At 41.2% G+C, this 13,479-nt stretch overlaps 1 protein-coding gene across 7 annotated transcripts; it reads left to right on the top strand.

The window, feature by feature from the left end:
• Positions 1–63: 63 nt before the first annotated feature.
• dbnlb (drebrin-like b) lies at positions 64–12,977 on the top strand. Of its 7 annotated transcripts, XM_054774502.1 has the most exons (15): positions 66–232; positions 1,713–1,768; positions 1,952–2,064; positions 2,142–2,216; positions 3,496–3,645; positions 4,733–4,810; positions 4,975–5,126; positions 5,220–5,274; positions 7,069–7,140; positions 9,877–9,991; positions 10,199–10,315; positions 10,598–10,672; positions 10,834–10,895; positions 10,977–11,061; positions 11,131–12,976. In XM_054774502.1, the coding sequence occupies exons 1-15, from the start codon at positions 150–152 to the stop codon at positions 11,265–11,267; spliced, it is 1,425 nt and encodes a 474-aa protein (XP_054630477.1). In that variant the 5' UTR covers positions 66–149; the 3' UTR covers positions 11,268–12,976. The 7 variants fall into 7 exon arrangements, with proteins under 7 accessions (XP_054630478.1, XP_054630483.1, XP_054630477.1 ...); XM_054774503.1 differs by lacking the exon at positions 7,069–7,140 and having other exon boundaries at positions 64–232; positions 11,131–12,977; XM_054774505.1 differs by lacking the exon at positions 10,199–10,315.
• The last annotated feature ends 502 nt before the right edge of the window (positions 12,978–13,479 follow it).

Genomic DNA, 13,479 nt, shown 5'->3' with positions numbered 1-13,479 from the left:
CTACGTGTAAGTGACGCCGCCATGGAAGTAGCACATTAGCAGAGCTAGCGTCCTCTCCAGCTGAAAGGAAACGTCATTGCCACTCCACCCACTAGGAAGGGCGCATCCGGGATAGGATAGCTAACTGGCTAGCTGAACTCCACATAGCCATGGCAGTTAACCTCAGCAAAAATGGCACCGCTTTAACAGCTGCGTATAAGGAAGTCGTAAATGAAAAATCAGACACCAACTGGTAAGTAAGGAGCAGCTAATCTGTAAAGCGTAACAAGGAGACACAGCATCCGCATAAATGTTGGCTAGCTCAGAGCACGTCAGTCAAGTAACGAAGTTGTCGGTAGTGTTGATCAAATATTTACCCTCTTAATCATTTGGGTTATGTTGCTTTGTAAACCATGGTGTACTTTTGTTCTTTCCTATATACAGTCAAATACTTGTTTGCCATCATATTCGCACACACTCATACGATGGATAGGCTGAGTTAATCAAAGCCCTAGTAAAATGCTTCACTTAATAATATTTAAAGGTAGACGGGGTCAGTGTTTCTTTATATGGTTCTTGTAAAAAAAAAAATCGTCTGAAGCAAGGACACTACAAATGAACAGGACTGTCAACTCGGCATCACTTTCCGTAGTATGCCGAGGAGTGCAGTTAAAGTCTAGTGTCTTTGATCTGAAGTTTGATGTTTCCACAGCCATCTACCCACTTCCTGGTATACAAGGATGTGGAAATGGTGACTAATTTGTCGGACGTTAAATCAAATTACTTTACTTACTTTAGTTTACTTCATTGTCATTGTCCTCCACATTCATTATCACATAATTGTCAACAAGATAACCTGGAATCAGATTTAAGCTATTTAACTTCATCTGCAGGTCCTTGGTTGGTCTTAATTTATTTCTTGGTTGGTCCTAACTTCAAGGCATGCAAGGGCAAGTGTATTAGGTTTTAATTGTTGTGGCACAGCTGTAGCCTTTGTCAAGTGTGCCACTATTATTAGCAGGTCATGCTCTAGCAAATAGCACATTGAATGTGAATATGCTAGATTTTTATTTGGATTGAGAGGTCCTTTTCTGCAGATAGCTGAATGACAGGCTTATTTCTGACTGGAAATTAACTGCAGAAACGTGTCACTCCTGTCAACACATCACCAACGCACGGGCAACATGAGAACTGTCCCAACTATTTAATTATGCGGTATAAATCTGTGTGGCGTGGGTTTTCTCCGGGTATTCCGGTTTCCTCCCACATCCAAAAACATGCATGTTAGGTTAATTGGCGACTCTAAATAGGTATGAATGTGAGTGTGAATGGTTGTTTGTCTACATGTGCCCTGCGATTGGCTGGCCACCAGTCCAGGGTGTACCCAGCCTGTCGCCCGAAGTCAGCTGGGATAGGCTCCAGCATGCCCCTGCGACCCTAATGAGGAGAAGCGGTATAGAAAATGGATGGATGGATGGATGGAAGTCTGTGTGGCCGCATCTGCACTGCGGGACGCTATTGAAAAGACCCCCACTGCACACAGTCTTCGTCAGTTATGTGCTTGTTCATTATGGTATCCCCACCGTCATGATTACTTTCTTGTATGGTGGCAGTTTTTGACTCATGTAAATGGCAGCAAAAACATGCAACAAGCTTGACAGCTTAGCTACAATATGATTTTGGAGGCTTAAACACAGCTAATTGGAACATCCTTTATTGGATCGTCTCCTCAGGGCCTTGTTCACCTATGAGGGAAACAGTAATGACATCCGCCTGGCAGATAAAGGAGGTGAGTTGTTTATGTTGTCATCACATTTCTATTATGTCATCACACAATAGCTGGAAGATCAGCACAAAGGAACCGCTTCGCTTGCCTCTGCTGTCTCAACTCATTTGCAAAGGGAAAAATGTTCCCTGTTACACAACCAACCACAGCAGCCATTTGACTATTCCCACAATGTTTGTGTATCAGATGGAGGACTGGAGGAGCTGGTGGAAGAGCTTAATAGTGGAAAAGTAATGTACGCATTCTGTCGGGTCCAGGATCCAAACTCTGGTCTGCCAAAATATGTCCTCATCAACTGGGTCAGTGCCGCAATCCACCACTGTGCATTTGTTCTCTCCTGTCCATAAACTTTACCAACCATTTTTCTGTGTCTCAGACTGGGGAAGGAGTGAATGATGCAAGGAAAGGACTTTGCGCAAATCATGTGAGCTCCATGGCCAACTTTCTTAAGGTAATAAATACAGCACTCATTTAAATATACTGTGCATTTGGGTTCTTCTCTACCATCTGTTTGTGTTTAAAACATGCTGAATTGCACATCGTTAAAGGAAAACTGCATTTATCAAGGAATTTTGCCCATCATCCACAATCCTTATTGGAGACATGAGCACACATGTCTTTCTCTTTTCTGTGCATTCTAACTATATAAAAACAGCTAATAAGAAGAAGCTAAGATTGCACGTAATAGGAAACACTTATTCCAACTATACAGTAAAGCCTTCTGGGAAAAAAACTCCCAAAAGTGACAACAACGCTTTTGGAGGTGTTTTAATAGCAGTCTTTCTAGGCGGCATGGGTGTGTCCCATGACATGCAGTATTGAGCAGTCTCTTTTTTTCTGTTTTTATAACTTTTAGAATGCACAGAAAAGAGAGGGACATATGTGCTCATGTCTCTCATAAGGATTGTGGATGATTGGCAAAATTCCCAAAAAAGAAAAGTTTTGCTTTAAGCTTTTGAGGGCCCCATTCGTCACTGCTGAAGGCTGGGCCTGTCACGATAACGATTTTGCTGGATAATAATTGTCCAACAAATTATTGTCGATAATATTATGGACAACATTTTTTGAGACTTTTTTTCCATTAATTATATGGCAAAATAATGAGGATATCATATCAAAAGCAATAAACTTTAATTTGTCAGGAGTATTTAACATTGTAGGTTGCATTTCTTAGTGATATAGTGAGCAACACTGTCTGTGAGCGCACACCATTTGCTGCTGTTTCGTTTTATATTTGCTTTGCGAATCAAACGCCTCACTAAGCGTTGACTGTTGGGATGAAGGCTCTGCTGACCCGCCATACTGGAGCTGTGGCATTCGGCTTAGACACCATGGCTTTTGTGCCTTCATTCAAGTGTTTGCTTGCTAACTGCTAGCAATCTGTCTGTCTATCCACTCACTAGTAGCCCCGCCATCACGTACTGGGGGACAAAGAGGCTGAATGACAGGAGGGCTCACTCTCTCTGTTCATTGCACTATAGATCCAATGCGCACAGACACATGCAGAGTGAACCTTCTTGTCATGCAGCCTGTGTGGACCAGAGAGACGGGGAAGACAAGCCGGTACACATGCACCGTGAGGCGGCAAAATGATCAACTTTCATTTTTTTTAATTCGATTTATTGATTATTGTGACGTATGTGTCAAAACATGTGCTCGGATGGAAACCACACCTTTTGTCAAATTATTTGTACAACATTAAACATAGCTTATATCTCACTACATTTCAGGGGGCCCACGTCACAGTAAATGCCCGTGCCGAAGAGGATGTAGAACCGGAGGTGATCATGCAGAAGGTCGCCAAAGCCTCAGGAGCCAACTACAGTTTCCACAAAGAAGCCTCCAGTCGCTTCCAGGACAGCGGCCCTCAGGGTCCCGTGGTATGCCTCAATCCCTACTAACCTCTTCCACAATGCTAGCTAGTCCAGCGTCTTTGCACTTAAATGGAGGAATTTGAAACACATTAATTTTACATCAGGCACTGTAACGGTCGCCAACAGTTTTTACAAATTCTGTGTTAATTTGTGGTGAAAATATGGTTTTGTTTCAGACATGAAGGATCATCACGTGGTTACATTTTCACAATTAATTCGCACCAAATCTTTTTACACTTACAATATTTCATTTGCTTACATTTTGTCATTAAAATTTTGTTCACTTGCCGTGAGAAAAGAAGGAAGGTGTTTATGCAGTTTTAATGAAAAGGAAGAAATAAAAATGTCGAAATTGATTTCTCCTCTTGGAATTAACAAGTAGTAGTGTCACTGGTAAGTAGTAGCTGCTTATCCACATACACGGGAAATTACATTAAGTCTAAATTGAAATAAATGAATATATATACTGTACATCTTGGTATCTGTATAGGTCTGGAAAAGCAGGAAGTTATCGGTATCTGCTTGAAAAAATATATATTGTGCATCCCTAGTGGTTACAGTTTGCTGGCTAAACGGGCTGCAGTGGAAATTAAAAGGAAGAATCCAAAGTTTGGTTGGATTTTAAAGTAAGAAATAATGTTGACAATACAGACTGGTGAAAATTGAATGATTGGAGTGAGGGTCCCCAAAACAGTAATGAAGTCGTTACCTCTGAATACCTTTGGGACACAGAGTGGATGTTAGACTGGCTTAACAGCTCAGCCATGAACATGATGACAGGCTCATATTTCTTAAACAATCTGGAGGATGGAATTACTTTTGCTACAGGCTTGGGCATTTTTATGTGTACTTTCAGCTTTGTTCCACCTTTCAGTTCACTTTTCAGTTCTTTCCACTTAATTGCTTAAATGAGGCATTTAAAATGTAGCTTTTGTTGAATGGTCTCCTTTGGAATAAGGATTAAACGTTATTCACTAAATGTGTACCTGTTTAGTTCAATCGATCGTCAAGGCAACAAGTATGTGATAAGAGTAGCTTCCACATCCAGTATGTGTTTTTCCCTTTGCACTCATGTTAGTTGTGCTTGCTGTAGGGGTCTGTGTACCAGAAGACCAACGCTATGTCAGAAATCAGGAAGACCAACAAGGACACATTCTGGGCACAAGCAGAGGTACTGTTGCTCCTCAAGTTTTCACCAACAACCCATTGTAATTCAAAGACACACTTTTAGACATGTTGGAATACTATTTTTAGATTGCATTGCTGTGTCCTTTGACAAGAATGTAATTCCCAGAATATGAAAAAAATATTCTTGTTTTTTCTTTTGGCTTCCAGAAAGAGGAAGAGAGACGTCGCCTGGAGGAGAGGCGCAAGGCAGAGGAGGAGCGCCAGCACCTGGAGAAAGAGAGGAAAGACAGGGAGGTCAAAGAGACAGCACTGAGGGACAAACGGGACAAGGAGAGAGCTGTTCAAATTGAGCAACAAAAGTAAGTGGTGACAACTGAAAGAGAGACTCTTTTTTTTTTTTTTTTTTTTTTTTTTTCAGAATCTAAATGTGTCAAATTTAAAATTGTTGACAGGAAGTACCAGCAGCAGCAGGAGGCTGCGAGCAGAGAGCAAGAGAAACAACGCAGGGTGAGTGTCAGTCTGCCCTTATTTTAGACGAAATATGCTGTTGAATGTGGAAAAAACAACCAAAATATCAACTGAAGAACCACAAGAGTTAACCTCTTACATGTTTAAGCCGTGAAAGGTCCCGCAATACACTGTGTGCACAATTATTAGGCAAGTCAGTATTTTGACCATATTCTCATTTTTATGCATATTTTCTAATCCCAAGCTGAATAAACTTGAATGCCTCTTGGGTTTAGGCCTACCAGGTGATGTGCATGTGTGTACTGGGGGAGGATGTGGCCTTGGGAGATCAACACCCTTTATTAGGTGTGCACAATTTTTAGGCAGCTGCTTGTCCTCTGGCAAAATGGGCCAGAAAAGAGAGTTAACAGTCTCTGAAAAGTCAAGAACTGAATCTTTCATAGGGATGCAGCACTCTTGAAATTGCCAAGATATTAGGCCATGACCACAGAACCATTAAATGTTTTGTTGCAAGTGCACAAAATGGTCACAAGAAACGTGTTGAGAGAAAACCATGCAAATTAACTGCCAAATATTTGAGAAAAATTAAACGTGAAGCTCCAAGGAACCCATTATCCTCCAGTGCTGTCATATTCCAGAACTGTAATCTAACGGTAGTGTCCAGAAGTACGATACATGGTGTTCAGTGCTCAGAGACACAAGTTGAAAGGCTATGACTTGGCCAAGAACTATCTGAAGACAGATTTTTCAAAAGTTTTAAGGACTGATGAGAAGAGATGAGAGGGACTCTTGATGGACCAGAGGGATGGCTCATGGCTGCATCAGCAATGGGCAGAGCGATCCACTCCAACTCAGACGCCAGCAAGGTGGAGGTGGGGTACTGGTAAAGGCCTGGATTATTAAAAGATAAGCTTGTTGAGCCTTTTCAGTTTGAAGATGGACTCAAACTCAACTCCCAAACCTACTGCCACTTTTTTCATACAGTGGTACAGGAAAAAGGAAAATCTTTCAAGCAGATCATGATTTTAAAGCAGAACAATGCTCCTTCTCATGCATCCAAGTACCCCACTGAGTGGCTAGTTAGGAAAGGTCTTAAAAAGGTCTTAAAAAATAATTACATGACCTCTTTGCTCACCTGGCCTAAACTCTATGGAGTACTTGTGGGCACTTAAATGTAAGATTTGCAGTGGAAGAAAAAAGGTACACTTCTCTGAACATTGTGTGGGCTTTGGTTGCTGCTGCACAAAAAGTTGATAGTCAAATGATCAAGACAGACAGACTCCATGGATGGAAGGCTTTTCCGTGTTATTGAAAAGAAGGGTGGCTATATGGGTCACTGATTTATTTAGTTTTTAGAGTATTTGTGAAGTTTGTGTTTATCATTCTGACTTAAAAAAAAAAAAAAGTAGGAAGGGAATATTTTTGTTTTTCTTAGAGTTGCCTAATGATTCTGCACACCAATAGTTGCCTAATAGTTGTGCACACAGAGGTATTCTCAACAAAAGCCAAAACCTCACTTTCAATATTCAAGTTTGAGGTTAAATAATAAAACTAATAATCAATCATGCAAATAGCCTCATAAATGTGGACGCAGTGTAGTGTATTAAATATGTGTTAGCATCACAGTAAGCGACAGTGCTAACCTTACAGTCACATTTTAACAGGCTAGGTTAACCTATTAGCTGAAGAAAAACCAACATAAAACTTTTTTTTTTTTTTTACACAAAGCTGTATTATGTTAAGGAGTGGGGCATATACACAGGGTGGGTTCATCTAGCTAGTAGTAGTGCACAGATTTGCATGAAAAGTCAACATGAATGTGACCACCATCAGGAGGAGCAAGAGGAGAATCAGGCAGCCCAGAAGGATGCAGTCATTCGAGGTGAATCTGTGGAAAAAGCCAACGTGAGTCCCCCCTCACCTCAATGTGCTCTATTCTATGTTTATCTTTCAAGGGGGCTCTTCTCATCCCACACTGACATTTGTTTCTACTTCCCTGTTGTGAGAACAAATACACTCCTGATTTTACGACATTAGTTTACAATATTAGTTTGAGGAAAGCGCTGTTGCCAATATCTGTACCTGTAATGAAGTGATGGATTATATCGGTATAACAGCAGCATCTATAGTAAACATAAGTTTACACTGACTTTTAAGATGCTCAATTTGCTTAATACATTGCCTGTACAGTAACTAAAGCTTTTATGGGAAAAGTCCATCCTAAGGAACAGATTTCTTTTCCATTATTTCTTATGTAGAAAGATGTAAATTGGAAAAATTGCAAGAATTTACATTGGTCACTGTTCTATCTTAAGGAGGCTCTAAATAGAGCTTCATAATGCAAAAAGAAGAAATGTAGTGTTGTCCTGTTGAAAAACCAAGTCATTACCACACAAACCAAGAGCCTTCAGTTTGATGGGGATGCCCCCTGCAACATCTTCACATATCCATGGGCCATTTGACGCCCCTGCACAACCTGAAGCTCCATTGTTCAATTGAAGGAAAAAGCACTCCTTCACTGTGCTGTGTGGAAAACATCTCAGGTGGGATCTCGTTGTCATGCCATTAACATTGGAAGCCACCAAGTCATCGCTCAGCCTCCCCCCTTATTACCACAGCACACCCTTGAGTAAGGGCAGGAAGGAAGGGGTTGGGTTTAAAACTTCTTTAGGGTCATTAGGTGGGCACCCTCCTTCGTTGGCATTTCGATGGTAGGCCCATGACACCTCCAGATGGCTCATCAACACCTGGCGTCCCAGGTGTGTGCCCTCTGCTTTGAGCCCAGCAAGTGTTCTAGCGCTTGATCCATAGCCACTGGCTGCTTCTTTCGGTCGCGGCAGAGACTGATCTTATTGTCTGTCCATGAATGCCAAGGTCTTTCATAAGCCTGATGGTAGAAAAAGCCACAAAACTTCTGCATCCTACTTCAGCTGGATAGACCTTGGCCTTCCATCCTCGTTATTGTGCATCTGCTGCCAGATCTGTGTAGCACAGTTTCTTTCGTTCGTAGGCCTCTTTGGTGAAATCCTCCCATGGGACGTGAGCTCTATGATGTAGACTACCTTTAGTGAAGGGGACCATAGCACCAAGTCTGGCCTGAGGGTGGTGGTTGCAATCTCTGGGGGAAAGATTGGTTGTTTGCCAAAATCAACTAGCATCTTCAAATCCTGGGCCATGGCTCGCTGTCCAGTTTCTGGTTTGGTAGCTGGGTGGTTAGGCTGTTGATGAAGCTGATGTTTCTTGCTTCCATTTCCCAGAGCTGCCTCCAGTTGTGGCTTTCTCTTCTCCACGCTTTCCCACCTCATCCATTGTCTCTGCTTGGCAAGAGAGACTTTGCGCTTCTTTCTCCATAAGAAAAAGTAATCTGTTCCTTGGGACTTCCCCCATAAAAGCTTTAGTGGCTGTACAGGCTATGTATTAAGCAAATTACCCTCAAAACATGTGAATTCAACTTACATGACATGGTGTCTTTAATACCGGTTAAAAATTTGATTCAAATGTTCTGCTACTATTAAAAAGATTATCCATCCATCCATCCATCCATTTTCTATGCCGCTTATCCTAATTAGCCTCGCGGGGTATGCTGGAGCCTATCCCAGCTGACTTCGGGCGAGAGGCGGGGTACATCCTGGATTGGTCACCAGACAATCGCAAATTAAAGAGATTAACGTCAGGCAAATACATTTTCTGATGAGTGATATCTTTTAGCTTGATTTAAATACTGTGTTCATTTGGAGCTGTTAATACATACAAATATGTATATTTGTGTCCTGTCATTTAACTTTTTGTTCATAAAATACAGCAAAAATGGGCATGTTCCTCACACAGTGGCAAATGGTGATTAATCATGAGTAATTTGAAAACTGATTAGTTTGATTAAAATTTGTATAATTTGACAACCCTAATTATAGAATGACCTGCTATCAACAGCAATGATAGAATTTGGAATCGTTCACATTTCACAAACATCCATATAAGAACAAAGTGAAATGTATGAAACTCTGGACAAACACAATCAGTAAAATTCTAAACTGATTTTTTTCACTTCTCATTATTTTGCTACGTAGTGCTGCATGTGACTACTTCCTGAGGTGTGATATTGGATGACAAGTATTAAAGGAAGACACCTAACTACCCCCTCGCATAACCACTGCTGAGTTTGAGGTCTCACTCGCACGCCTATATCAGTATTGGCTTTAGAAATTAAAACTCAACTTTGAAGACAAGTAACTGCTTGGAAGGTGAATTGTGTCACATAAATACTTTACACAAAAAAATGTATTGATTGTATCAGTAATTATTATTCAACATCAACTCTGTTATATTGTACTGAGCAGCCAGGGCATACCGTAGGATGTGTATACCACTTTATAATCTTTTTTTCCACTTTCACTGTATCTATTTTTTTTGCGTCTTTACTCTTTATCTTGTTATCTTGGAATAAGTATCTTAAGTAAAAGAAAAGAAAAACCACAAACAAGGTTAATCGTTAGACATGCTGAGGTCTTGCTTTATGATCTAGAACATTGAAAAATCTCGTATGGTTCAACCAGTTTGACCTCAGAGGTTCCAATGCGAATGTATTGTTTTATTGTTATTTTCTGAACACTGGGTAACTGATCAGGTGATGTTTCCATGTAGGAGGCAGCCTCTCTCATCTCTCAGAGAGCTATAAACCCCAGAGAGATGTTCAAGCAGAGAGAGAGGGGAATTACTCCCAGTGACTCCTATGGTGCCCCTGCGAGCCCCCAGCCAGGTATCATCCCCACTTACTCCGCCATTGCTTTTAATGTCAGCTGCTCCTTCATTTCCGCTTTCCGGCGGCGGTGGCTCCAACCTGCAGTCTTCTGTAGAGCTCGACCTGTCCATGATCATACTTAAACTGTCTGTCTCCATCTTGTCTTCTTTTCTTTTCTCTACTCCATTTGTGCATGTTTGGGACTTCATGTGCGTCCCTACCCAGGGCGTCTGCAAAGCACTTTTCTCTCTAAGCAAACGTACAAACCTGAGCAAGCCAGCTCACCTCAACGTCAAGCTTCCCCAGTGCCGGCAGGCTCCGCCTCCCCTGTCCATGCTGCAGGTGTGAGCTTAACACACACACACACACAAACACCAACCTATCAGGTGACTGGCTCATCATACTTAAGTTCCATGTTTTTTTAAGTTGCTTTTTAATGCTGTCCCCATTCATGTCATCACTTACCAACAATCAACTTTCCTTTGTGCTTTTCAGTCAATCTTGACATTTTATTAGCCATCAATGCCCTCATGTCTCCTACTGGTGGTGTTTTTCATCCTGTGTGGGCTTGTGAGCGTTCCTGTGTGTACATGCATGTCTGTGCTTGTGTTTTCGGGTGATAAGAGCCAGATGTGGAGTATGGACAGTCCAGGTGTGAGTATGAAGCGCAGGAGGTGGCCCCTGAGGAGCACTTAAAAGGTGGGACACCAGCTGTAGTCTTAACTCTTGACCAGCCCTCTCATTGGCTTCAGATAAACAGGATTTGCCATTAGCACTTCTTCTCATCAGACTCTCTGGCAGTTGTTACGATCTGCTGCCATCTTGTGGTAGACACAGAATATATATTTTTTCCTTTTCAGCTGAGGAGGCGCCACATGAAAGCCCCTGTGTCCAGGAGCCTTTTTATGAAGAGCCTGCCCAGGTGTTTGCTCAATTCCTTGCAGCACAAAATGTCTTTCAAAGATGCAATGACTTCTGAATTTTAATTCTAATTGTCCTGCAGGTTGACGAGAACAACTATGAGGTGACTGCAGACGAGACATCCGATAGAGGCATCTGTGCTCGGGCCTTATATGACTACCAGGCTGGTAGGCTGTATTTTTCATTTATTCCGTAAAGAACGAAAACAACACTGAAAACTATCATTTATTCCCCAGCCGACGACACAGAGATTTCCTTCGATCCTGATGAGATCATCACAGGGATCGAGATGATAGATGAGGGATGGTGGCGAGGTTACGGTCCCGATGGCCATTTTGGAATGTTCCCAGCCAACTATGTTGAGCTCGTATAAGCCTGCTCACTTCTCTAGATCCCGTTCTAGTGAGCCGCATCACGGAGCAATGAATGGACAGCAAACTTAGGCCAGGATATTTCAAATTGATCGTCATTTCAAGCCAGCTTCATCATCGTGTTGGTGTTTTAAAGCAGTAAAAGCCCTCTCCAACACTTCACCTGTAAATGTGATTACACCTTAAGTTGAATCTTGAAACATTTGTGAGTGTAAACGGCACTTACGGTCCACATTCCTTTAAAAGTGACTAAACGGTGAGGTATTATTGTTACTTTTAGTAGTAACAACAGCAGCTCCTGAGTGATCCAGAAGAAAAAAAAACAAAGATGGTGGTACTAGTTGAACTTAATCCTGTATCTTTTGTTTATTGTTGCCTTTGTTTTTCAGATGACCAAATGTCCCTTTTTATGTGACCTTAGATCATGTATGCATTTCAAACAGTTTTATGCTGTCGTTGAAGTGAAATTTTCAAACATCACACTGTATGCTCTCCTCTGGGTGCTTGAGTGTTTTGGTGTGAGGTGGTGACTGAATATCTAATTACCTTGATATGAATGTGTAGTCTGACTCCTTCGTTTCTTCATTCCAGTCATCTTTTCTGAGATGAGCATAGAAGAAGAAAACGTTTAAATCGGCACAATTATTTTCACTCATTGTTCTGGAATCTGGCTGGTGTGTAGTGTTAACACAGTTATGCCCGCAGTTGTTCATCTTAATTTTGAGTTAAAGTGAATTATTTTCGTTACATCTCATATTTTTTTTCCGAATGTTTCATATACACACTCATTAAAACACTTTCTCGGAACAGGCATATACGTTTTAGACTGTAATATTTAATTACAATGCTTTAAATTATGCTAGAAGTTATCAGGATCCTTTAAAATAGTTGCAAATGTAGCAACTGTCCAGTCAGAACAAGGACATGAACAGTTGTCAAAATATAAATTTAACATCCATTTTCTATACCGCTTAATCCTCATTAGGGTCGCGGGGGCATGCTGGAGCCTATCCCAGCTGACTTCGAGCAACAGGCGGGGTACACCCTGGACTGGTCGCCAGCCAATCGCAGGGCACATATAGACAAACAACCATTCACACTCACAGTCATACCTGTGGACGCCAATTAACCTCACATGCATGTTTTTGGGACTGCGGGAGGAAGCCCACGTGCACACGGGGAGAACATGCAAACTCCACAAAGAAATGCCCAGGGAAGAATCGAACACAGGTCGTCCCGATCTCCAGGCTGTTGCTGTGTTGGGCAACATGCTAACCACTAGACCACCGTGCGGCCCATAAATTTAACATTGATTAAAGGAAAATATTTTTCATAGACTTCTCTTAACACAACTTATTACACTCGTTTGCCACTTTTTGGTATAATTTTCAACTAAAAGATAAAACATTCAACTGGTTGGAAAAAATTTTTTTTACTTGCACTCCAAATTTGGCCAGTATGAATCATTTTGGGCTCAACTGTCTAAGATGCTAGGTTGCGATAACCAGGCCAAGTTAATGCAATGAGTAAAAAGCCTTCAGTGACATTTTAAAACACCACAAAAATCTTATTTGATCTTGAAACAACATTGTAGCTTTTTAACGTATGAATCACAATCTGTTGACCAAAGGAAAAAAAACAAGTGGACTACAGCATAATTTATCATTAAAAGTATATTGTAATGCATCCTTTGTAATAAAACAAATAAATACACCTTGTGGTCATATTTTTTCACTTTTAAATACCACCAACAAATCACAAAGGGATTTTCAGAGATCAACAGAAACCCAGATGTAAAGATCTTGAATCAGCTTCCTGGAATGAAATACAGCCTGGGGAAATTACCCCCCATTGAATTAGTTTCATTTCACTTGAAAAACACTTTTTTACCTCTCCTACCTGCGTCAAGTACTTAAATATGAAGTGGCGCATGTACGTTGTCAATGCGATGGTATTTTCCACACACATCCTCTTGTCGATCTACCTCTAGTGTACTTACCCTGCTAATGTACAGTATATGAGAACAAACTGTACACATATGACTCCCAAAAGTTATTTTATATCTTTGCAATACACCCAAATTATTTAGTTGTACCAAACTTTTAATTTACCATTTCTTGCCAATCAAACATGCATCACCTACATCAGAGGCGTCCTTTTTCCACTGAGAGCCATGTACACAAACTTGAAGGGTACAGGGGCCACTTTGACACA

This window comes from Dunckerocampus dactyliophorus, chromosome 4 (assembly GCF_027744805.1).
Source record: "Dunckerocampus dactyliophorus isolate RoL2022-P2 chromosome 4, RoL_Ddac_1.1, whole genome shotgun sequence".
NCBI lineage: Eukaryota > Metazoa > Chordata > Actinopteri > Syngnathiformes > Syngnathidae > Dunckerocampus > Dunckerocampus dactyliophorus.
The sequence above is the reverse complement of the archived record's forward strand: the minus strand, read 5'-3'. Positions and strand labels throughout refer to the sequence as shown.

What these genes read in the sequence shown, in the direction of transcription:
- dbnlb (XM_054774502.1), top strand. Translation starts at nt 150, where the DNA reads ATGGCAGTTAACCTCAGCAAAAATGGCACCGCTTTAACAGCTGCGTAT. An exon ending in CCATGGCCAACTTTCTTAAG is followed by an intron (nt 2,217 to 3,495) that starts GTAATAAATACA and finishes ACTACATTTCAG; the next exon opens with GGGGCCCACGTCACAGTAAA. An exon ending in CATTCTGGGCACAAGCAGAG is followed by an intron (nt 4,811 to 4,974) that starts GTACTGTTGCTC and finishes TTTGGCTTCCAG; the next exon opens with AAAGAGGAAGAGAGACGTCG.